This window comes from Poecile atricapillus, chromosome 2 (genome assembly GCF_030490865.1).
Source record: "Poecile atricapillus isolate bPoeAtr1 chromosome 2, bPoeAtr1.hap1, whole genome shotgun sequence".
NCBI lineage: Eukaryota > Metazoa > Chordata > Aves > Passeriformes > Paridae > Poecile > Poecile atricapillus.
This window is the reverse complement of record NC_081250.1, coordinates 137,602,872-137,627,807: the sequence shown is the minus strand read 5'-3', so window position 1 is coordinate 137,627,807 and position 24,936 is coordinate 137,602,872. Positions and strand designations below refer to the sequence as shown.

At 33.5% G+C, this 24,936-nt stretch overlaps 1 protein-coding gene across 3 annotated transcripts in view; it reads left to right on the top strand.

Annotated features, from left to right (window-relative positions):
* CSMD3 (CUB and Sushi multiple domains 3) overlaps positions 1-24,936 on the top strand; it is a 573,013-nt gene that overhangs the window by 443,107 nt on the left and 104,970 nt on the right. For 2 of the 3 annotated variants that reach the window (XM_058831783.1, XM_058831782.1), the window contains 6 exons: positions 12,818-12,931; positions 13,762-13,857; positions 14,721-14,924; positions 17,859-17,983; positions 20,278-20,374; positions 21,283-21,387. In XM_058831783.1, coding sequence (XP_058687766.1) covers positions 12,818-12,931; positions 13,762-13,857; positions 14,721-14,924; positions 17,859-17,983; positions 20,278-20,374; positions 21,283-21,387 — 741 coding nt within the window. The remainder of the gene's footprint in view (positions 1-12,817; positions 12,932-13,761; positions 13,858-14,720; positions 14,925-17,858; positions 17,984-20,277; positions 20,375-21,282; positions 21,388-24,936) is intronic. The other variant, XM_058831785.1, reaches the window with a different exon arrangement.

Sequence of the window (24,936 nt, the reverse complement as noted above, 5' to 3'; positions counted from 1 at the left end):
TCCAACTTATTATATGAGAGTTGTATGAGAAGAAAAAGGCAAATACAAACTTTTTTATTGACATGGGGTGAGATCTATGCAAAAGCACTGCTCTGATAAAGCACCTGTAGCACATCTGTCCAGGTTTTGTAAATGTTTGGGATGATGTCAGAGCAATATGGTTATCTTGTTGTGACTATCAGACCTTAAACTCCACTCTAAAAGTGTATGTATTAAATGTAACATTGGATAGAATTCTCTGCTTTTTGCTTTAATACTTGAGGCCTGGAGAGAACTTCCATTTTAAAATACGTGTAATGGTAAACACCCACTTGAACTGTTTAGAAGTTATAATAGACAATCAGAAATAGGCTTCTCAAAAATCTGTGTTTTATAAGGTTTCTCATTATTGAACCACCAAGTCAAACTTTTATTTCTCCAAGCCATCTGTTCCTCCTGTTCTCATCCTCCTTTCTCCCATTTCCATTTTCTATAAAGGACTGTGGATTCTGAAATGACAGGCTGATTGTTATGCAAGATTTGCTTTCTTCAAAAACAAAAAGTTTCTCATTTAGGTCTTGAAACCCTCCCTGTTTTGACTTCACATTTCAATTATAGACTCAGGCAGACTGGCAACACATCTGTTGCCAGACTGGCAACTGATAAGTGGTTCTGTTTACTATAAGGATAATACTGATGAAGTCCTGTTTCTCGTACTTACTGCTATCAAATGGCTGGAATATTTTCACTTTTTCCTTTCAAAGGTTTCCTTTATATATTTTTTGATTATTTCAATGTTTTCTTTTATGTTTTCTTTTTTTTTTTTCTTTTTTTTTTTAAGTGTTCCACTGGGAGTTCTTTTGGGTTTGCCTACCAATGAAAACAAAAATAATTACTCAAATATTAATTTCATCCATATGATTCAGTAAACTGAAGTGATAATTTGTTTCAAATGAATGAAATGATTAATAATCTGATCTAAAAATTAACATTTACTAGTAGGATGATAAAAGATAATTATTATATGCAGAAAGCTGTTGTACTTTTAATTAGTAGCTCTAAACTAGCAAAGAAGTGATTGAAAAAACAGATTTTTTTCAAAGTGACTGCATTAAATCTAGAACCCTTATTATATAATTAATAAATAGCATGGTTTGAATTAAACCTCATATGTTAATAAAGCACTTTTTTATTTTGGCATAATACTTTTCCACTATTGAATTCTTCTTATTATTACTATTGTTACTCCAGAGTTTAAATTGTTTATTACTTCTACTATGTATATTACTTAAGAGGTTAGTCTTCCTGTGGTCTCTCCATAAGCATTAGAGAAAGACTTAAACACAAACTTTTCAAGGGAAGACCAGCCTTCAAATTTGGGCACCTTATTTAAATACCTCATCAGCCAATTTCATGTTCCCTTGCTACTTTTTTTTTTTTTATAATTTTCCTACATTAAGTCAGTTCTTCCCAGAACTATAATGAAGGGGTTTGAAAAATACAATTAATTTGAATTTCATGTAATTTGTGTCTTTGTAGATAATAGTTTCATGAATGATTTTGTTATTACCATCACAAGAATCCTCAACAAAAACAATTTTTGTAGATCTGTTGTTTCTTTGGATATCCCTTCTGTTATATACAGGCTATTGTTAAGATCTACAGGAAAAAATCAAAAAGCTGCAAGTGTTTGCACTTTCTCCTTCAGAGACTGTAATAGAAAAATTAGCAATAAACAAAATTCAGATGTTTTACTTTTACCGTTTCTTCCTTTTCAGAAATTCTTGCTTAGACAGTCAGGTGCTATAAAAGTGTGATTCTGATTTGTTTTCTCAAAGCATATAAGCAGTTGTGTAAGAACAAAATGAAGCAGGATTGGAAAATGCTGCCCATGTTCAAGATTACCATGATCTTCACATTTCTGTGGTTCAGAACACTTTTTTAGTAGCTGGGTGATGGCCTCCTACTTACTCTCTGCCTTGTCTTAAGCTCTTCCACTAATTTTTCTCAATAAAATGGACCAATGAAGTAATGGATCACACAATGTGCACAACTGGTCTCAGAATGTTGTCTGAGTAGTAGCTTCTTCAGTTTAAAGTAAATGTCAGTAGTTGTTGGCTGTAAAGTCGTGGATTCTTTTCCTGTTTACACACTATTTTGTAAGAGACTAAAGAAAAATCCACTAGATTAAAATTAATGGGGCCAAGCAAAAAGGATTCCACCTAATTGTCTTGTCCCTTTCAGAGAATCCTGAGTACTTACACATCATAGCAGTATTGTCTTTTATTTAGAACAAAAAAAATGCTACTAATTACACTTCCAAATTTTTTTTCTCATTACTGTATTGCTTGCTGATAGACTTTCAGAGAAGTGAGCACGTAATTTTTTCTTCTTGGTTATTCCCCTCAGAATAGATTTGAAGCCAGAATTTTAAACTGTACAAAACAGTAAATTTCAAATTAGCACCTAGATCTGCAGCTTTGACTACTGCCTTGGTAAAATAATCTCAGAAAACACAGCCTGTGAAAAGTACATGGGAAACATAATTCTCTTATTCTTCTGCTTTTATTTAGGTTTATAGCATTAATCACTGATGGATCTGTTAGGCATTATAGATTTAAAATGTGTTATATACCACAAAAATACCTAATTAAAAAACATTAGTAGTGACTAAAGGCCTACTTTAGTTTTTAAGAAGGACTACATGTAGGACCACCATAATATAGAAAAAATGTCTGCACACATTCATTAAAGAGTTTCAGTAGAATACTTTGAAACTACTTTTATATCAAACAGTATATTGCCTGATTTGTCAGTAGGCTTTCTCCATGCAGCTTTTATTCAAATTAAATTTCTAATTCTCACTCTAGTCAGTGCTCCAGGTCTGTTAACTCACTCTCAGTCTATTAAATGAAATATAATTACTGCCTTGGGCCATCTACATTTTTTTTTTTTGTCAAACTGTTCTACTTTAGCTGTATTATTACTTCAACCCTCTTTCCCTAGTTTAGAAAAAACACTGGCAACATATGAGAGGTATATTTTTCATGTAAGACACTGAGAATAACGTACTTTCAAAAATTAAAAAAAAAAAAAAGAGAATAGTAAGTCAAGCAAATTTCACAGTGTTGTGATTTGGGAAATTTAGTCCAGTTTAGTGCTCTCAATAAAACCATACTGCCGTTTGCTACCCCATCCCCCTTCCCTCTTGTGAGTGGGAAGAAAAGGACTGGAGGCTCAAGAGATCATGGTTTGAAATAAGAACAATTTACTGTAAACAACAATGAGATAAGAATAAGATCAGCAACAGAAACTTGGGCATAAGAAAAGAAACAATTCACATGGAAAAAAAGCCAGATGATAATAGACAGTACCAGATGGCTCTTTCTGCCAGGTTTGCTGGACCTGAAGGAACCCCTTCTCATCTAAGAGCCTTCCTTTCCCCAACCCCTGACAATGATATGAGGTGGTAAAGAAAAAACTCCTGTCCTGGCCATGCCAGCTCCTGGTACTGCAAAATGTAACCCTGTCCTGGCTGAAACCAGAACACACAGGAGCACAGGCCTTTTTTATTTTTTTTTTAAATGTGGTATTATATTTCCTTCCACTCAGCAAAAGTATTGAATAATAAGGCACAAAAACTCATCTACTTTTTTGGTAGGTTAGGCAAAATGAGATAAATTCAACATCTCAGATATAAAGTAATAAGTCTGAAGAGTATATTAAAGGAGTTAAAATTATAAGATACATATTTTTTTGGCTATAGGAATAAATAAATCTATGTTACCTGTTTAAACAAATTATAGTAATAGATGTTTGAATTTCATTTGAGTAAAATCAAAACAAATCAATATGAAGAAAAGAAAGTTGTATGGTTTGATGCTTCCTCCAATTTTCTGTAATAGATCACAGATGAACACATGTTATTTTAAAATTATTGCAAATAATATACTCTGTAATTAATAATATAATGCAAAATAAAATTATATAACTAGCAATAAATGAAAAATACAGTTTTAACTGTTTCCCCTCTACTGTTGTGTTGTTGCAGACCCTGAAAGAGCTTTACATGTATGCATGATGATTCAGGCCAGGAAAGAGGGATGTGAGCTGCAGAAAGGGAGAAGAAGAAAGGGGGACAGAGGTTTAAAGCCAGAGGAGAATGATAGTTTATGTAGTGTAATAAGCTCTGCTGATTTTAGAAGAAAGCAGTAAATGTGTTAATTAGGAGAGTTCAGTCCTCTTCCAGCTCTAGGAAAAGTCTTAAATCTCACATTTTATGTGGAATTATGCCCATTTGTGGGCATATGGGAAATATGTGTTTAAGCTTTTATTCTGTGCAGTTTAACATCACTTGCTCATGCTGAGCTCCTAGTGTTAATAAATGCCCCATCTTCTGTCTCCAAATATATTCTTACTGTCTTCTTATACATTCAGATAAATATTTCCTTTTCTCAAACATGAAATAGAGCAGATCCCATCTCCTTCTTCCTCTCTGAGTCTGAGAATGCAGGAATACAGTAACAGGAGACAGGACAAATCATCATGTTTGTTTAACACTTCCTTTGTAGAATTAAAACAAAGGAAGAACAGCAGAGGATGGCTTGCAGCTCAGTCTAGATTTGTGTGCTCTGGTTTTTTGAGATCACAGACTGGGACAGCTATTTCCTTCACCTTCATCTGTGGGAGGAAAATGGCACATGAGAGTTTTAGAACCAGAACTCTTTCTTGCCCTTCCTTACCTCTTCCTTGTTTGCAGAGAGAATAATTTATTCTGCCTTTTCCTCCCTAATCATCTGTATGTCATGCTAGGAAATGTAGGATTCCATTTCACATCTCCAGCTAAGATTACCAATGGAGCACCAATAGCTCTTGATGAAAATCAGATAATTCAGTAAAGGCTTTTTCCACAGACTTTAAGGAGTCTCCACATAGATAAAGGACTAGACAGTAGTGTAGGTCTAGTAGTGTAGGTCTCATACATTGGGAAGAGCTAACATGCATTCAAATGAATTCATCCTATTCATGTACAGTTAACTGGCACGTCTGTGTGTGTTTTGGAAAACCTCCATGATTTTTATGTTGATCATTCATATTAATTTGCTAATGACAGTGAATTTGTGCTATATACATGTGATATTGAAACAGAATTGTTACATTTCAGGGCTTTTGCAGGTTTGTCTTGTATAATCATACTTCTTTACACTGGGAAACTTGTGTAAAGTTTCTGTAACTAATCTATAGTTCAGTTGCTATAGAAAATGTATACATATATGTGTGTGTATGTTTTATATATATATGTATGTATGTATGTGAGGGGGTCCTTTTACCTATTGGCAGCTTTAGCAACTTTTCAGTTATATAATTATTCTCTTTATTTTTATATCTGATTATTTTTTGTAACATTAATATATCAACTCCATTTCATTTCATTGCTCAGTCACTCAGCACCTCTCTGTCTGTAACTCATGCCAGTAAGAATATCCCTTCCAATGGTTTACACATAAAGCTCTCTCTAGCCTTATTTTGACATTTAGTCTGTGGTGCACCTAAGAAATGCCCGTACAAGTGGAATTAATTTTTACTTCTTCCAGGGTCAGGAGCACTAGACAACTGTTTTATTCTGTTTCTTTGAAATTAATCAAGATTTACACAACAGGGTACAATTAGCAGGGACTCTACTTTGTATTCACAAACAATTACTAATTTTCCTGTTACAGCATGTGATAAGAAGTGCCAACCATTACAGAGAAATGTAGCTGATATCACTGAAGATCACTGTTACAGACACAGACTAGACTGAATGTATTAATAGTAACTGGTAGAAAACCAAATGTTTAAAAATGTAAGAGGAGAAATATTTTTAAAAAATGAGACCTTAGGTACTATTTTCATTTAGAAGTGATAGAAGCAGTGCTAACTCAGACATAGTGTTATGTCAAACTGAGCTATTACACTGAATAGTAAAAGATCGGATCTTCTAACTCTTTTATGCTAGCCAGTCAAAATTAATTTAGGTTTCCTTACTTAGAGCAATATTCCTACCCATGAATTCTGTATGATCATCTCTTTAGGGTATCATCTTTCAATCTTTTTCTTAAAAAACCTTCTCAGAGATTATTGAACTGCATTTCTTCAGAAAGCCCAACAAACACTCAAATTATCTTGCAGTTTTACTGGACATTTTTCTCAGCAGAAGGGGGCAAATATCTGTTTATTTGGTGTCTATATGAGTATAAGTTGCTTTTAAAATACTGTCAGTCCATCATTTGTATTTCTAGTGTAATGCATCACAGTGTATTGCTGGTTTATCCTAAATACAAAGGAAAATAAAATAAATTTTGTATTATCTGCTGCTTGTTATGAAGCTAAAGACTTAAATTAAGAGAGCCATTTAAAGAGAAAGGCTATATTCCAGTAGGAGGGGAAGATATAAGTTGCAACTGTAGGTAGACTCTGATTTTTATAACATTATAGTAAAAGTAATTTTTCTGCTTTTGTCATAGATTGAGACCGCAAAGGCTCATCATAAGCCTTTGTACCAGAGTTTATTATATATAATTTCCATGATTAAACTATGTTATGCAAAACTCTTGGCTTGCAGTCAATGAAAGCAGAGCTACTTCATATAAATAATTGATGGACTTTAAAATATTTCTAGATGCAGATATTCTGATATTCATTTATGCATTTCATATTTTTCAAGGCTACTCCATGGCTGGTTTGAGACGTCTTGAAAGTGACATCCAAAGGAAATTGTAGAAGTGAAAAATTTAAATAATCTCCTGTTTCTCACAGAAAAATAAAAAGAACACTCTCTCCTCCCCCCCTCTTAAAAAAAAAGTTGAAATTGATTATCATCGTACTAGTGTAGTCAAATCTTAATGCAGGTGTCTGTTTTGTGAAGAATTCCTCTTTCTTATGAGAATGGGCGCAAGGGTTTTTCCTACCAGTTGATCATTTGATTGATGACACTAATATGGTCAGCCATAAAGACTTGCTCAGTCTCTCATTGATAGAAAGCACCACACAGTAGTTTTCTGCTTCCTGGACTTGTGCCTGAATCCTGTTTATTTAAAGCATAGATTTTCTCCACTGTCATTTATCATTTGGCTGACTGACCATGAACCACCACTTAGCACAGTGAATGGGGTCTTCAGACTTGGGAGTTAAGATGCATGAGAAATTTGCATTTCTTCTTTCTTAGTGCATACTTGTTATCCTTAATCACCATAGAGACTATTTCTCTAGTGAGACATTTCTGTTTTTTAAAGAAGTTTCTCAAAAATGTGGACTTCTTTCTCAAAAAAAGAATTAAATATGGTATCGTAATTTCTTTATAGGTATTCATAGGAAAAAAAAAAAAAATAAAGCTAAATCATAAGCAAAGAGAGGCTATCATCAGTGGACCAGACATAGAAGCAGATTTATGGGTTTTTTCACTGTGAAATATTTTTTCTATATTTGTTCATGTTGTGAACAAAACTCTCTTTTGGAAATATTATTTAAACTGATGAAGGATTCTTTTTTTTTTTTTTTGAAACTATGAGAAGTTAACTTCTACAGAGTAACCTCAAATTCTGACAAAGACCACTAGCTCTAAAATTAGACCAATTTTATACCACAATTGTTAGACACCTGAACGCCTTAATTTTTCACTCTCAGTTAGAAGAAACCTGTTTTAAATATATTAGAGGAAATTACCTAAACTACCATTTCCAAGCACAGTTTTAAATTACCATTCTTAAAATATCAGTTGATTTATTTGAGTCTTTTGTTTGTTGGGATTTTGCTCAGTTCTTTCAAATAATTTGGAGCAAGTGAAACAGTGAAGTTACTGAAGAAAATAATGTCCATGATATAGCTCATGTACGTCTTTTGCAGACTAAAATAGATTCTGATTGGAGACATATATATATGTATTAAGAACCGTAAAGATAATTTGTGCTCTATTATAGTTAATAGGGCTGATTTTCACATTCCTTTGTCAGTTACTAAGACCTATCATTATAAGTTCTGATTCTGCCTTTAAACAAATACCTAAAACCTCACCAGCAGGGCTTATATGAATTGCACATTTCAGTTTCTGTAATAGCAATTCTTAGACCATGTCAGTCCTTCTGCTGTTTTCTTAAAGACAAGTGAATTACAATAGTAGTGGACTTAATTTTACACTAAAGCTTACTGATTTCAGTAAATCATTAGGCACACAAAATATCTCCAAGAAAGGGAAACCCAGGGTGAAGAATTATATTATCTTATTCCACTGTTATCCATGTAAGTTATTAAGAGTATTTCTTTAGATTCAATAGCTGGCATAATACATAAAATAAATATATTTTATACAGGTAAATACTACTTGATCAGTACTAGCATTAATGACTAATATATGCTATTTGTGAAGGTTTGAATTTTGAGTTAGGTTTAACTCTCTACTGAGTCAGTGTAGTGGGTTGACCTTGGCTGGATATCAGGTGCCCACTAAGCCACTCTATAAGTCCCCTTCCCAGTGGAACAAGGGAGAGAAAATAAGACAGAAAACAACTAGCAGGTTTAAAGCAAAAAAAGACCAGAAATACATTGCGTGCACATAAGCAAAGGGAATAGTTAATCTCCCATCAGAGAGCAACATTCAACAACTTCCCGGGAAACAGGGCCTCACCACACGTAGCTGTTGCTCCAGAAGGCAAACACTGCAAGATAAAAAATATCCTCTCATTCCTCCTCTCTCCCTTAGGTTTTATATCTGTGCTGCCATCATATGGTATGTAACATCTCTTTGGTTAATTTGGGTCAGCTGTCCTGGTTGTGTCCCCTCCCCTGGGATCTTGCCCACTCCCAGCCCCTTGAGAACACTTGTGTGTTATCAACACCCTTCCAGCTACCAGAGCAGAGCAGAGCACTGAGGCTACTAAAGAAAAACGAACTCTATCTCAGTCAGACCCAATACAGTCAGAAATGTGAGCAATCCAGGGGTCTTTTTTGGAGGGCTCTGATTGTACATGGCTCTGAAGAGATGAGAAATCCAGGAAGTACATTGTATTTTCAAGGATCACCACTTCAAAAAAGTAATGATCCATGCCAATGATCAGACTATCAAACAAAGGTGACAGAGACCCTGCACAGATGAACAAGGAGTTGCTGATAAAACTTGAACAAAAAAATTCAAGAGGTTGAAGCAAGGTCAGGTGTTCAAGGAGGAATACAAACACTTGAAATACACTGAAAAGATGGGGTTAGGAAAGTCAAAATCCATGTAGAATTGAATCTGGGGTGAAGTCTCTGAAGAAAAATGATGCAGAGAAACATGAATTATTAAATTTCTTCTTAACTACAGTTACTTTCTAATTTTATGATAGGAATTACACTGAGAATACTATTCATAATCTAATACTATTTAAATTATACCAGTATTTTATTTTTTTTAAACAGGCAGATGTAAACTCTATACATGTTTATTTCTTACTCTAAAAATGAAACTAAAATTTCTTTGATTAAATTTTTAACTAGCAAACTATTTTTGGCCAATTCCATCTGTTGTTAGATGCTTTCCAAACTCATTGAAAGTGTCCAGATGTTACAGTGATGAAGGCCACAGAAACATCTAGATATTTAGAGGCATAGAAAGTCTGCTTATCTAGTTCTTGCCTGTTTAAAAGGGAGCTTGCTTGTGCCTATGTTAATTCAAACATAATTTGAATTAATGGATTCCCTCACTGTCCTAAATTATTAGCAGTATTGACATTACATTTTACATGGAATTTTGAAATTAAAAAAAAAAAAATCACCCAATTGGAAAGGTAAAAAAAACCCTTAAAAATGTACTTTATTTTTTTTTAAGAAATGCATAAATTAGTAACTATTAGAGTTCAAGAGAAAGTGTTTTTTGAACAACCTTGCATTATTTATCTTGTAAAATAAAAGGCAACTGAATGTGTAAGTAAAATTTTAAACCATGAAACACAGGGAAAAATGTATTTTATTTTTAAATATTATTGCTACAGAGCATTGAAGACCAAAATGAGCATAAATTCAGAAATAATTTGTGGCTCAACTTCAGATGTCAAGTTTGAACAGGTGACTTTCATTATTTCATTATAGTTACTGGGGATGCAGATGATTAACAATGAGTCATCATTCACAGAATTCTTATCCATCCATCATTAAAGAAAAGAAAATCACACCGAAATTCTTCGGTTGAAGTGATTTGATCTTTATTTGAACTGGATAATTGTTTTCAATTATTTGTTTTCCAAAGGCAAACTATACTGCATACTTACATTATATTTTATCAACTTTTGTTAATTTAGAAGCTATCTTTACACTGTTTTCAAATATGTTGGTTATTATTTAATTTTAAGAAAATTGTTTTTAAACACTTGAAAATAAAAGAATGAACACATACCAAATGGAGTAGACAAGAATGAGCACCAGAAAACACAGGAATAATGAACTGTTCTTTTTCTAATAGTCAGACTTTCCTTTCTTCTTACATTGAGGTCAGGTATCAGAACCTATGTATTTCATCATTTTGCAGTTTAATTAATAAAAAGAATGTATTCTGGCACAGAAAAAGGAAGGAGCAGCATCTAAATTTTCTTCCCTAGTGGCTGCATCATATAAATGGCTGTTTAATTTGAGAAAGCAGCTTGACTCACATAAATTGATCATAAAGGACTTAAAATCCCTTACTTTGGCTTACTGTTATTCCATGTTAACCCCTTTCTGGCAGTAATTCCTATGTCACTTCTTTCGATGTCTTACCCACTTCTAATGTCTTCTAAATACATTTTATCTCAGGTCAATGAAAACTTTTGGTTATGGTCTGATATTTTTATCTGTATTTTATTGAGAAATGCACAAATGATAGTGAAAAAACCAGTTATCAAAAATGATATGTGGACCTTTCTCTTTTCAAAGTAATTGATTCTAGGTCTTGTATTAGTTCACTTTTTTCAGTGTTATATACTTTTAGATTGAAGGGTTCACAGGACAAAGCTAGAGACAAAACCAATACTGAAATATTTTAAAAACATACAAATACACCTTGGAATTTGACTCACTCTATGGTAAAATTGCAGGTAAATATTTTATAATAACCCATAAAAATACAAATATATCTTAACAATTCCATTTTTACCGTTTTCGCGAGATACAGCTCTTGATAACAGTTTTGTGTGCTTGTTATGGGAGCCTCACCTCTTGCCTGATTTTTCTATACGGAGTTTGAAACTTAATTCAAAATGGGAAATAACAGTGAAAGTCACAAGGAATTTCTCTTGTCTCAATGGAAAAATGAAACTGAGTATGAAAAAAAGAACTGATAAAAGTAAAAATGTGACAGAAACAATTAGTTGGATTAAAATCTTGTTAGTTATCTTCAGCAACAGCAAAGAGAAGACTTGAATCCAGATAAATATTATTTTGGAAACAAATAGAACTATTAAAAACATCAATTATTAATTTTCTGGAAATTGAAGGAGAAATTATGAAGATCATTCAGCATCTTCCTTATAGACAGTTCCTCTTAAAAAATGGACAAGAATCTTCGGAACTGTCTCAGAAAAACTTTTGTTTCAAATTTTTATAAATATCACATCTAATCTTTTCCTTCAAAAAGATACTTTTAAAAACTGAAACGAGTATATGATAAGATCATGAGAAAGGAACATGGAAACTGCCTGTTTTTTAAAAAATCAGTCAAAGAAAATGTCAACAATCTGAAGACAATGCAGTTTTAATACACTATTTTTAAAGCTTTAAAGGTATATAATTAATTGAAAGAATTGGAGGTGAGAGCTTCATCTTCTATAACTGAAGCTACCAAATGAAGATACTGTAGAACTTTTGGCAGACAAATAGAACCAAGTAGCAACATATTGGAATATTTATTCCAAAATGTCTAACCTGGATAATGAACAGGAACTGCTTCAGTTTCTCTTTTAAGGTGTTCCAGTACCTAAAAGTATCTGACTGTTTCCACCTTTATACATTATAGTTCCTAAGTTGTTTTCCCCTCTACTGCTTGTAGTGTTGGATATAAATGTTTTCTAGCTACTAGGATCAGAACTAACCCAAAAATTTGTTTTTCTTCTCACTGATTTACAAATATTGAAAGTGAAAACACCTGTAATTCAAATGTCCTGTGCTAAACTCTGAACTTCAGTGCAAAAATATGTTTTGCCTTTAGTTGCTCTACTATAATGACTTTAAAAATAAAGATTTTTGTGATTCAATAGATGTATTTTGAAAAGTGTTTGTTGCCTTCAATTGGTTGCTCATTAATTTCATTATGAAGCTATATTCAACATTAATATTCTTTAAAAAGAAAGGTAGCATTCCAAGGTAAGTAAAAGTTACAGAGGATTATCACAAAATAAATTAATAAAGCGCAGTCTATAATGACATGCCTGGAATTATGAAGTAGAAGATTATCCTGAGAACTTAGATGTGTGGGAGAGGGCACAGAATTTGAAAGTAGAAAATAATTCGACAACAGAAAAAATGTTTTGTTCCTTAATTACTAGAATCTTTTAATGATTATATGTATATGTATTGCTTCTCTACCTTCATTGTCTCATTTAGATGCATTTTCATCCTTTTACTGCTGTAATGGTATGAAAAATAACCTGCATTCAGCACCAGCACAGCTGACTTAGTTATTTTTAAAACCATACACTAATATATATTTTGTTCTCTCTCTTTTTTTCCCCCCTTTCTTATTTGATTCCCTCTGTTTTGCTTTGTGGTTTTTTTTGGTTTTTTTTTGTTTGTTTGTTTGGTTTTTTTTGTCTTGGCTACTGGTGCCTCTTCCTTCTTTTCCTGTCTATTTGGTCAGTTGTTTTTGGCCAGTTTGTGTTTTTCCAGACATCACTCCATGACGTTGTGGAAGTATACGATGGCCCAGCTCTACAGTCTTCTTTGTTATCCTCTCTCTCAGGATCTCATTCAGGTATCATTTAATAGAACTGTCAGTATATCGTTATTTAGGGGGTTTTTTTAATGAACCTAGAAATAAAATGTAGTCCAAAAAAAAAAAAAAAAAAAAAAAAAGGAAAAAAAGGATTCTTGTATTTGCTTAAATTCATCTCAGGCAAATATGTGAAATACACATTTTGAGCTAAACACTTCAAAATCTTTGCATTGATGATTGAAATGAAATAAAATACCTTTTTGTAATTTTTTTTTTAAAGTTTTTTCCTTTTGATATTTAGCTAATATTATGGGTACTTAGGATTTCTTACTCTGTGCCTTGGCTTTATCTAGTGAGTAATTTGAAATAAGCAGTAGATATTTTAAAGGGAAAGCAAGGCATATTTGTACTAAAGTAAAATTAAATTGATTAGTTACATTTTGAGTCTATTTAAAGAGGTTGGGGAGTTGGGTTCTTGGATTCTTGTTGGGTTTGTTTTTTTGTTTTCCATTTTGGTTTCATTTTTCTGTGGTTTTGGCAGGGGAGTGTTGTGGTGTGGATTGTTGTTGTTTTCATTGTCATTGGTGGTTTGTTGGTTTGGTTTGGGATTTTTTTGGGGGAGGGGGTTTGTTTGTTTTTGGTAAAGGAAAAAGCCAACAAATATTCCTAGTAACGATGAGTTTTAACTCCCTTTTTCTAGAATGACATAATACTGTCAACATAGAATATTAAAAGTGCATACATCTTGCAAAGTTTAGTGAAGCAGAACAGGGTTTGGACAGTATTATTTCTAGCTCCAAAGATGTTGACAGGTGTTCTCTTTAGTAAAAAGTGGCTATGATAGCTTTGTATTTTCATTGTTTGAGTAGGTGAATCCCTTCCTTTGAGTTCGGGGAACCAGATCACAGTCAGATTTACCTCAGTTGGACCAATAACAGCTAAAGGATTTCATTTTGTTTATCAAGGTGAGACAACCTAGAAAAATGTGTTCATTTACTCTGTTCATCATGGTAAATAATCAGAGAGAAACAGACTGAGAATGAAGACGAAAGTAATAGCCTTTTAACAATAGAATGTGTCACTATTTTTACATGTTTTGAAATATCTCTGAAACTATTCTTTTATCTGTATTTTAAAGCTGAGATCAAATACTTAACAAGCATTAGAGAGGTTCCAAATTTAAGAAGACAGTCATATAAAACTGCTGGTTTTGTTTGCTAATCTGATTGACAACTCTTAGAACCATCTGGGTGCTGTAACTGGCTTATCTCTCAATTTAAATGTGAAGAACTGTAAATGTTATTACCTGTGGGTTAAAAATGTTCTTACTTACTGTTATAAAAATATTTTTCTTGATTTACATGTTTTTATTTCCCTTTTTCATGGCTTAAAATGAGAAATTTTTATATACCAACACTTGCAACTGCATTTCATTCTTTCATTACATATAAATCCTCATCTGACAGTCAGAACACACATTTAGAAATCCACATGAATAAATAGAAATATCTGACACAAAATGTTATTTTGAAACCCTGCATGGTAGTATTTCTTGTAAGTGTCATTTAGAAAGGTTTCCATGTGGATTTTATTTAGATTACTTCAAATCTTGGCAAGGATATGTGTGCTCTGCTCTCCTTTAATAGTAACCAGGACATCAAAAGTGAGCAATCTCTATTGTGAAGATTCATCTGGGGATTGTGGAAATGTTCTCAACTGGGGAATAGCTGAAGGTTTCTTCCAGAGATTTTAAATAGTTGTGGTTCAATATCTGTATTCCCTTATCAAATCTAAAATTAAGAATCCACAATTGTTTCTATGTTCACAGCTGTTCCAAGAACAAGTGCAACACAGTGTAGCTCTGTGCCTGAACCAAGATTTGGAAAAAGGATTGGAAATGAATTTGCAGTTGGTTCACTGGTTCTTTTTGAGTGCAATCCAGGCTATATCCTCCATGGGTCGACAGCAATTAGATGTGATACAGTACCAAATGCATTGGCACAATGGAATGATTCACTCCCTACATGTATTGGTGAGTTGCTAAGGCTTTTTAATATAACTAAATATTGCTTAAAGGGTAGATGATTCCCTAGTTAAATGTGTTTATTCTTTGTCATCAGCATATTATTTTATTCTTGCTTATCTAAATTTACTTTCTTTTTTATTTAAGGTTATTTTTTTTCTCCTTTCTATCTATTTCAATTCTAATCTTGGTGTGAACTTTCACAAGTGTCATGAACGTGCTCTGCTGCCATAATTTATATGATAGGTTCTCTTTCATTAGCATCCCTGGAAGTTCCTGGCTGTCCCTCTTTATTCAAGAATCAGAAATATTAAAATTGTGCTCTTACTTCTTGCAAGACGAAGATTCTTTTACACTGCAGATTTCCAACAAGATATTGCAGGCTATTAGGAAGAACACTACTATATTAAAGATTTAGAAATAGTTACATTAATATTTTGTTACCTGCCAAGGAAAGGCCATTAACTTTTCAGCTCAGAAAACATATTTCATCTGGTTCTAGTGACTTTGAGATTAAATTCTCAAAATTAAATTGTTAAATTAATGTGCATCCATTGATACTTATAAACTGACTTGGACCAGCTGGAAATCTCGTAATTGTAATTAAATTCCCCACTTTACTTTTCCTGATAGGGAACAGAATTTTTTATAAAAAATATCATAAGCCATTGCAAAATGGCATTATGATACTGACTCCAGCAGAGTACATAAACAGAGGTTTAGGTAAGTAGATGAAAATAAAACAAAGAGCACATTTTCATTAGGCTGATGCTTCATCTGCCATGCTAACCAGCTCATGGTGCCTGGTAGAGTATAGGTGGTTTTTAGTAAATTAAAAGATTATCTCCAAAATACCAAAATCCCAATAGATATCAAGGCTGAGTATCAGTGGGGTAATATTGATGAAATATTATTAACCAAGTTTTAAACAAATAATGCTGATTTAGACTTTTAGGCATAGCAATAAAACCACAATTTCTATGTCAATAAGGTGAAGTATATAGCCTTATCTCATTTTGTCTCATAGATTACAGTTCAATCTGTAGAATTGTACTACTTTTCCCTTTGAATTATATTCCCTTTGTTTTTTTCAGATATAAAAACTTGACAAAGTGTTGAAGTCGTTATTTTGGACATTGATCACAATATATTATTAATATTTTAATACATGGTTTAGTCTATGAAGAGAAAGCTGTCTCTAGACAAGCTAGACTGGGGAAGGGTTACAGGACACCTTCTGTGTGAAAATTGGTGTGTCAATAAAGGTGATAAAGTACCTATACAGTGAAAATTGCATTAAACTTAACCAGTTTAATAACTGAAGTGGTAGACGTTGCCATATTAAATTGCTTTAATTCTAGTGAATCTTTTAATATTACATATTCAGATAATAGACATAGAATCACTGAATCATAGAATTATTAAGGTCAGAGAAGACATCCAAGATCATTGAGTTCAACCTTTGCTCAAACACCACCATGCCATCTACAGCACAGCACTAATTGCCACATCCAGTGTTTTCTTGGACAATTACGGGGATGGTGGCTCCACCACTTCCCTGGGCAGCACACTGGAATCCTTAACCACCCCTCCTGTAAAGAACTTCACCTGATGTCCAATCTGAACCTCCCCTGGCACAGGCTAGGCAATGTCCTCTTGCCTTATCGCTCCTTGCATGAGAGAAGAGCCCAACCCTCACCTGGCTACAACCTCCTTTCAGACTGTAGAGTGATAAGCTCTCCCTAAGCCTTCTTTACTCCAGGCTGAGCAGCCCCAGCTCTCTCAGCCAGTCCTCACAGATGTACTCTCTAGAGCCTTTGCCAGCTTTGTTGCCAGTCTCTGGACTCACTCCAGCACCTCAATGTCTTTCTTGTAGTGAGGGGCCCAAAAATGAATATAACACTCAAGCTACAGTCTGGGATCAACCATTATGTCTGTTCATCTTTTTATGGGTAATTGTTTAAACACTTTAAGTGGCACTAGCTTTTAATTTGCCCATGTAGTTCCAAACAGATTCTATTAATTTTATGTCATGCAATATATAGCTACAATATTTATTATTGAGATAAGTTGCATCCTATCTATTTTCTAAAGCCTCGTATTTGCAGCTCCTGAAATCCCTTCAGAACACAGTGATGTTGCATAGAAGTGATACATTAGCTTTTAATGGACTTGATAAACCATCTCATCAATCTTTTCCTTCAACTTCTAAAATACCAACAGAATTAAGTATGCAGATTAAGATGTAATATTTGTCTCTGTTAGAGCCTCTAATGATATAGACAAGATGCATTCAAGTTGAACATTCAAAAGAGAAACTTGATGGTACTTAATGTGTCTGTCCTGTTTAATGCATAACACATTTATTAATCCATGGACACAGATGTGATGAATGTAGTCTTCCAAGGATTTTGCAAATACTTTACTGATGCAGTAGATTCACAGACTGTGATGGAATAACTCACACAAGCAGAGAACAGTCAAGGAAATAAGACAGGTGTTATTAATTTTTTAGAAGAGCAATATTAGAAAGAATGAATGAAAGAATATTAGAAAGAAAGAAAGAATGTTACCTTTATGTGATGCTTTCTATCTTTTATGATAATACAATACATAGTTTTTCAAACTTCAATCTAAGCCTTAAAAAATTATTTTTTTTTAGTAAGATTACCAGGAAACAATAGAATGGATTTCACTCTGTAAAGTTCAAATAAATAAGGGGAATATTAACATAATTCTGTCAGGTAGGAAACTGACATAATTCCTTTTTTGGTCAGTTAGAAGAGTTTTGAGATATAAAATTTTATTTTCCTGAGGCATATATATATATTTTAAATGTAGCATCAATTTAAAAAGTTTTCAGCCACAGTATAAGCTTTTATAATAGTTCTTCTCACTTCTGAAGCTTCATACTTCTGTTCTTATGCATTTCCTTTGCACCAGTGCCCTGTGGTGGTATCTTAACAAAGCGCAAAGGGACCATTTTATCTCCTGGTTATCCTGAGCCTTATGACAACAATCTGAATTGTGTGTGGAAGATCACAGTACCAGAGGGAGCTGGGATTCAAGTAAGTGTACTTGATATTTGCTTGCAATCACCATATTTAGATCGGTTTTTCCTGATGCAAAAGGTGAAAAGATCATTTAGCTGTACAGTTTGTCTATCTCATTAATAGTTCTGAAAACTGACTTTATTGCACATCTTTTTAATTATGCAGTGTTTGAAAGTTTTAAGATTTTAAAAAATCATAAAAGATGCATTTGTAGCCTTTTACTTAGAAAAATATCACCGTAACTTCCAAACGTATTTCGATAGATTAGTGACTCGTTGTAAGCCAGGGGAAATAGAAAGCCTTCCTAGGAATTCTTTTTTGCTCTCTCCAGATTTATGTATGTCCTTCAACTAAGTGAGATTAAGTTGCCTTCAAGAACAAGTTTTCCAAGAAACTCTGCTATTTGCTTTATGTTTATGTAAGTTCACTGTGATGTAAAGATCCTTCAATATGTTTCAGCATGAGATGGGAATTTATTCTCTAAAATAATTTCATAGTTCTTGTTTACTTACATCGATTAAGAACTTCGTAAAAAACACAGTAGGAAAGTATCCATTAAGCTTACTCATGCATATCTGCTGAAACTGATAGAAATCTGGTTATTGCACAGGCAGTTTAATTTAATAAATTAGGGCTTCTAAGCATTTTCTGAACAAATTCCTAGCAAAACACACATCAAGAAATCATGATAACAAATTTCCTGTGTCTGTCCTAGTTCAAAATATAAACTGTAGAAAATTATAAAGAGCTCAGTTTATGTAGGTAGATTTAATAAAGAAAATCAGAAAAAATATTGAGTGTTTTAAAGATTTTTAATAAATTTCATTGCATAAGTTCCAATAATATTTAATAGGCTAAATCAGTTTTGAGATTGATTTTGAGGAACACTACTTAATTTAAATGGTTGACTAGGGCAGCTGACAGTTAGGATACTTTGTTCTGTGCATTTCTTATACTTGAAATATAGTTCAGAGGATTTAAAGTAGGCAGTAACTGTCCGCCTTACTTAGGCCATCCCTGTTGCTTTTTGGAAGTGCTTAACTCTTATTACAGGCTGCATTTTTCAGGATCATTAATGAGGTGAGTAAATTACTAACTTTGATTTCAATTTAGGTGTTTAATCTTTGTGATATTCTTTTGCCCCAGAGTTGTAATAAAAAAGAAAAGATATATTTACTGTCTTCAAGTATCTGAAGCGTGCTAACAGTTAGGGCCTCTTCACTGCTTCACTTAAGAAAAGAAAATCCTTTGGCTATAGCATCTGACCAATTTCTACAAAAATAGGTACAGTATTTGAGGCCTCCATCCAAGAAATAGGTAACCAAACTGAACATTCATTTTATGCAGAACAAGGTCCAAGTATTATATTTCTCACAGAAAAATTACTTCATTACTTGGTTTTACTGGAACTGGTGTTTATTTATTCTGTTGAAACTGTTCCATTCTTAGAAAAAAAAATAAAAAAAAAAATATATATATATTGGCGAAAGAAACATTATTCTCTAACTTAATGACTATGGCACCTTTTCTGAGGGTGGCTGGGGTTTCATCATGCCTCTGTCTCTTTTAAAGCTTTTCAGTAAACAGTTAAAACAAACAAAAAGCTAACACCAGAAACTCTCCCATACTAAACAGGAACAAGAATCTGATATATCTCTACTTTGTAAGGTGTGATTTCACTATATGAGAACAGGTATAGCTTCCCTCTTGCAGTCTGTCTCATCGCTTTGCATCTCCCTATGAGTGGAAGAATGTGGAAGAATGCTGTCACTTCTGGAAGAAATCAAGACTATTCTACCTTTTGTTTGTAGCAGCTAGTGACTGCTCCTCCTCAGGAGATGAGTTGGTGATGAAGGTAACCAAACACAGCAGTTTTCTCTAACCTAGAGGCAGAATTTAAAATCAAAATAGATGAAGCATCATGCATCCCTGTGGGACTAGTTTAGTCCTGAAGAAACTAGAGAGAAAAAAACTGCAGTAATTGAAAATACCATGTTTCATCTTCTCCTCAATGTCCTCCAAACAAGAGAATCATATTCTATACCCATCTGATTTTCATGGTTGTGTGACTCTTGACAGAGGTAATATGTGGTGGTCACTAAGGGTTACAGGATTTCTAGTTTGAATTGGCAATCACATAAAAAATAGTTGCCATTTTATTCACTTGATGATGATTTTCCATTCTCTTGGACAAGAAGAGCAAGACAATTTTTCATGAAAGCAACAGAGGCTGCAATTTAGAGTAATCTTTGAGCTTGAATAAAGAAAGGAGGAAGTTAATGTTCTTTACCGCACATTTTTCTTCATAGGTGCAAGTGGTGAGTTTTGCCACAGAACACAACTGGGATTCCTTAGACTTTTATGATGGTGCTGACAACAATGCTCCAAGGCTTGGAAGTTATTCAGGTAACAGAGATTTTACAATAAATGATTCACAGATTCCACTCTTTATTGTAAACACAGAGCTCTTTCTATGTGTGTAAGCATGCTTGAGCATGCTATGTATGTTTGTTCCTCCTATAATTAACAACAGGTAATAATATTTCTGTTTCAATCCGTCGTCACTTAGCAGACTTTCATAAAATGTATATTTTAAAATGTTAGAAATTAAATAACACTCAGAGGCTTCCAAACTAGACCTCTCAATCCAATTTTTTCACTCACACTTGTAGCAGGGCCCAGAAATACAGACCTCAAAAATAGGTATCTCTTGATATTGTACATACAAAAAGATACATTCTTTATCCTTATTTTAGACAAAGTTCTTTTTGCCTTATGTTTTCTTGTTTTCTTTTGTTGTCTTTCATTATACTAAATACATGTGTATGCTAAGAGATCAGAGGTAATCATATTATCTTGTCTTGTGCTGAAAAAAAAAAATAGTCCATCCTATTTCTAGGAACATTCCTGTAACATATTTTCAGAGCTGCTCGATATATGTGACTGTTATGTTTAGAATCATTCTGGTGACAGGATTTGCTCTTGCTTCTAAAAAGACCCTAGTGAATATTTCTCTTTTTTGTGGGTTAAAGCAAATAATATAAATCTATATTAGCCTTTCCTTGTCTATCGTTCATATCTCTGATATTGCAGTGCACTGAAAATGTAATAAAACTTTTATAGGGATAGGTATAGCATCCATTTGATAGCATCCATGATGACAAAATATTGTGGAATTGGTTATTGACCTATCTCCCTTTCTGTTTTTCTCCCCTTAACTCTGTTTATACACACACACAGACAACACACACCCTTACCTCTGGAATTATTTCATTTTCTGTGCATTTCAATAATATTTTTAATTCTTTTTTCAGGAACAACCATACCTCCACTTCTAAACAGCACATCAAATAATCTGTACCTCAATTTTCAATCTGATATCAGTGTTTCAGCTGCTGGATTTCACCTTGAGTATACAGGTAATTCAGAAATGTTCAATTAATAAAGAGCACTTGCTGGTTCCAGACATCAGTTCTACCTAAACTACACCATAGAGCAATATTTAGTCCTATTGCACATAATGAGCTACATACTGTAACTTCAAAGTCATTAGTAAAATTCTCATTTAAATCGAGATGAGAAAATTCATGCCTGGAAACTATACTATAAGGACTGTGAAATTTAGCTTGTCTTGCTTTCATCCTCAATTTGCTTTTGCTCTCTGAAAACTTTCCTGACCTACAGCAGACAGAAATAAATGCAGATATGCTTGTGTGACGATCCTAATCCATTGTGTCCTGTGCAGGCCTGGTCTCTTCCCACAGATTCCACCCCTGCAGCTCCACACCTCATCACTCCTTGCCAAAACCTACAAATTATGCTCAATACAATAACATATGTACTGTACAGTACATATGCATGTGTAGGACACAAATACTAGTCACCCTTGGCAAAGAGAAGGGATAATCTGAAAATAGCAGTTGTGCATCTTAACTGAGAAATGCCTGCAGGTTGGTGAGAACATTGAATTATTGCAAATGGGTTTTATTATTGCTGAGTCCCCCACCAGTGGAAAAGGCTGTAATTATAAACATGTTTTCTATCTGAATGACTGTCTCATATGACTGAGAGGAATTCTGGCAATCACCAGCTGTGTGGTTTCCTCTGCTTATATTGATTCTGGTGTCTGATCTGCATAATTGTGTCACTGTTATTTCTTGTCAGTTTTACCATATGCAAATCCCATGCTTTGGTTGTCTGATTAGCCAGTTGGAGAACACAGCCTTGCAAAATTACTGTCTGATCGCTTGTCTATAACAAAACATTAATTATAGGTAGAATTATCCTGCCATTTCCACGAAATGTAGATTGTCTCTCAGCTGCTTACAGCTTCAGATGAGAAAAAACATCAGGAAATTTTGAAAATGAAATAAAAAGAGAGAAAGTAAAAATGCACCTTTGTATTCCTTCTTGTCCAAATAATATGTGTAATATACTGCCCGTATACAAATTCCACCTTTAAAAAAAGAAAAGATTCACAGTACACTATTTAAAGTATTGGTCCATGTCAAGAACAATAACCAAATACATGTGTGTGGATTTATATAGAGATGTCTGTGTGAATCTGCACAAAAGTAATGTTTTCTGTGTGAATGCATAAACCCAAAATATGTTGAAAATTTGTGATTCAGGAAATAATACTGATGTCTCTCAGTAGATATCAAATTAACCAGTAGCTCAGTGAAATATGCTGTTTTACAAGATAAATTATTAATTAACTTTTCTTGAGCAAGTGATAGATGTGATTAAAACATCATAGAGTCTGTGGTGATTTAATCTGGACAGCAACTAAGCACCATAAAGCTGCTCACTAACTTCTTTCCCCCTGCTCCCAAGTAGGATGGGGAACAGATTAGGAAAAAAGTCAAAGTTGAGCAGAAAAGAAAGGGGAAATAATAGCAATAGATAAACAAACCAAATTGTAATAAAATTAAAATTTACAGACCAAATGATGCACAATGCAGTTGTTCACCACCCACCAACTAATGCCCAGCCAGTTCACAAGCAGTAGTCCCCAGCCACTTTTCCCCTTAGTTTATATACTGACCATGGAGTCGTGTGGTATGGAATTTGTTCAGCTGGGCTCAGCTGTCCTGAAACCTTATAGTTAATTGCTTAGTGAGGATTTCAAGTCCTAGGCACCAGCTGTTTCACTTCTTGAATCCATGACTCTTACTCCTCCACTATTCTCCAAGAAACACATAGTCTCTGTTACTTGTGCAAGTTTTATGATTTTTTTTTTCAACCTGTTGTTCAATTGTTTTTCAAGAGGCTTCAAGAAAATTCTTCATAGGGCTGAATCACGAATTTGATATGGGAGATTAAGCTAAGGGACAACACTTTGTCATCATTACTAGGAAGGAAGACAACAGGAACTGTACCTTGTGTATCTTTTGGATTTTTGTCTCTGGCATTTTTCTACAACAAAGAGAATGTTTTCTTGCTATTTCAGAATTCAAAAAACTGCTGTATTTGTGAAGAAATTTCTCTAGAAAGAGATGCAGAGTTGCTCTCTTCAGTTGTCCTGGTCATATCTGACTCTCAGACAGCACTTCCCACTCTGAAAGCTGTGATTATGTTTATAAAGACAGTTAGCAAATGGAAAGCACTGGCCAGATTTTAATGTCAGTGTTTCATAGATCTATTTCATTTCATTGGAGCACATGCTGGCTGAGGACACCATGAGGAGTCAGCTGAATTAAAGTCTTGATCTTTGAAGTATTGGTGCATTGTTCTCATTCAAAATCACATCAGAGTTAAATATTTATATTAAGCATTTTTCAAGTTTGCCATTTTGTGCAATTCACAGTGCATCTTCCAAGTCTGTTACACCTGCTCTAGGAGACACAAGTCTGAGGGGAAGTGCACCCCATTTGCCAAAATGATTACTTTTTCATTTCAGCAACAGATTTCTGTAAGAAGGTCTCATTCTGCTTAGTTTCCAATATCTCTTTTCATCCCTCATGAGTAGTGTTTTGTCCTGTCTACTAGGGATTATCTTTTGAGCTTCTAAAAATCCAAATGCTAATATAGAAATAAAATAAAACAAAATTTATTTGTTGAAGAAATATTTTAACACCAAGTAAATTATATTTTCACATAAATAATTAAGTATTCATGTTCTGAAACTGAATAGTGTTCTTATCTGTAATGTTTTTCTATCACATTTTTACGTCTCTGTTGAATCCTTAAGTTGTTATTTTATCCATAATATTAATTTTCTATATTCCACTGGCTATCTTAAATACAAAAACTATATTGCATTCAAAAGACATTATATCACCTGAACTTTGCCAACAAAGAATGCCACAGAATGGCTTGTTAAACACTTCCATAATATTTACATGTTTTGTACCATTATAAAATTTTTGATTTATTGCTCATTTTCTTTAACTAAGGTTTTATATTATTGAAAATGTCATTAGTAGGTTTTTGTATTGAGCATTACAGGAGATGCTGGAGAAGGGCAAGACAGCATCAAATAGCTTATTTTTCTTTATATACAATTCTTATCTGAAAAATAGAAGATACTTAAAGTATGTTTTCAATGAATGTTAAAATCACTTTTTATTGCCATTAGCTATGGAAGTTCAAGAATCTTAACACATTTTACCATGATAGTAGTATAATGTAGTTCAAAAAACTATTAATGCACTAAAGATAAATCAATAATGAACAGACTGTAGTTTATTAATACATTTATAAGTACATTTATAACCTGAATAAACATCATGACACTCCAGAGACGCAAGTTCTGAACTGGTCCTCAGCTGGGAAGATGTCAAAATTTGTTTCAGTTTCTTGAAAGGTGTTGTAGATGTTCAGACTCTATTTTTTGCCTGAATATTATTTTAATTGAAGAGACAATAGGATGAATACCTGTGAATGTGGTTTCGGCTGCTAAGGTAGCCTGAGAAAGACATTTATATGAACTCATTTCACTTTGCATGGTCTGAGTATTCACGTAG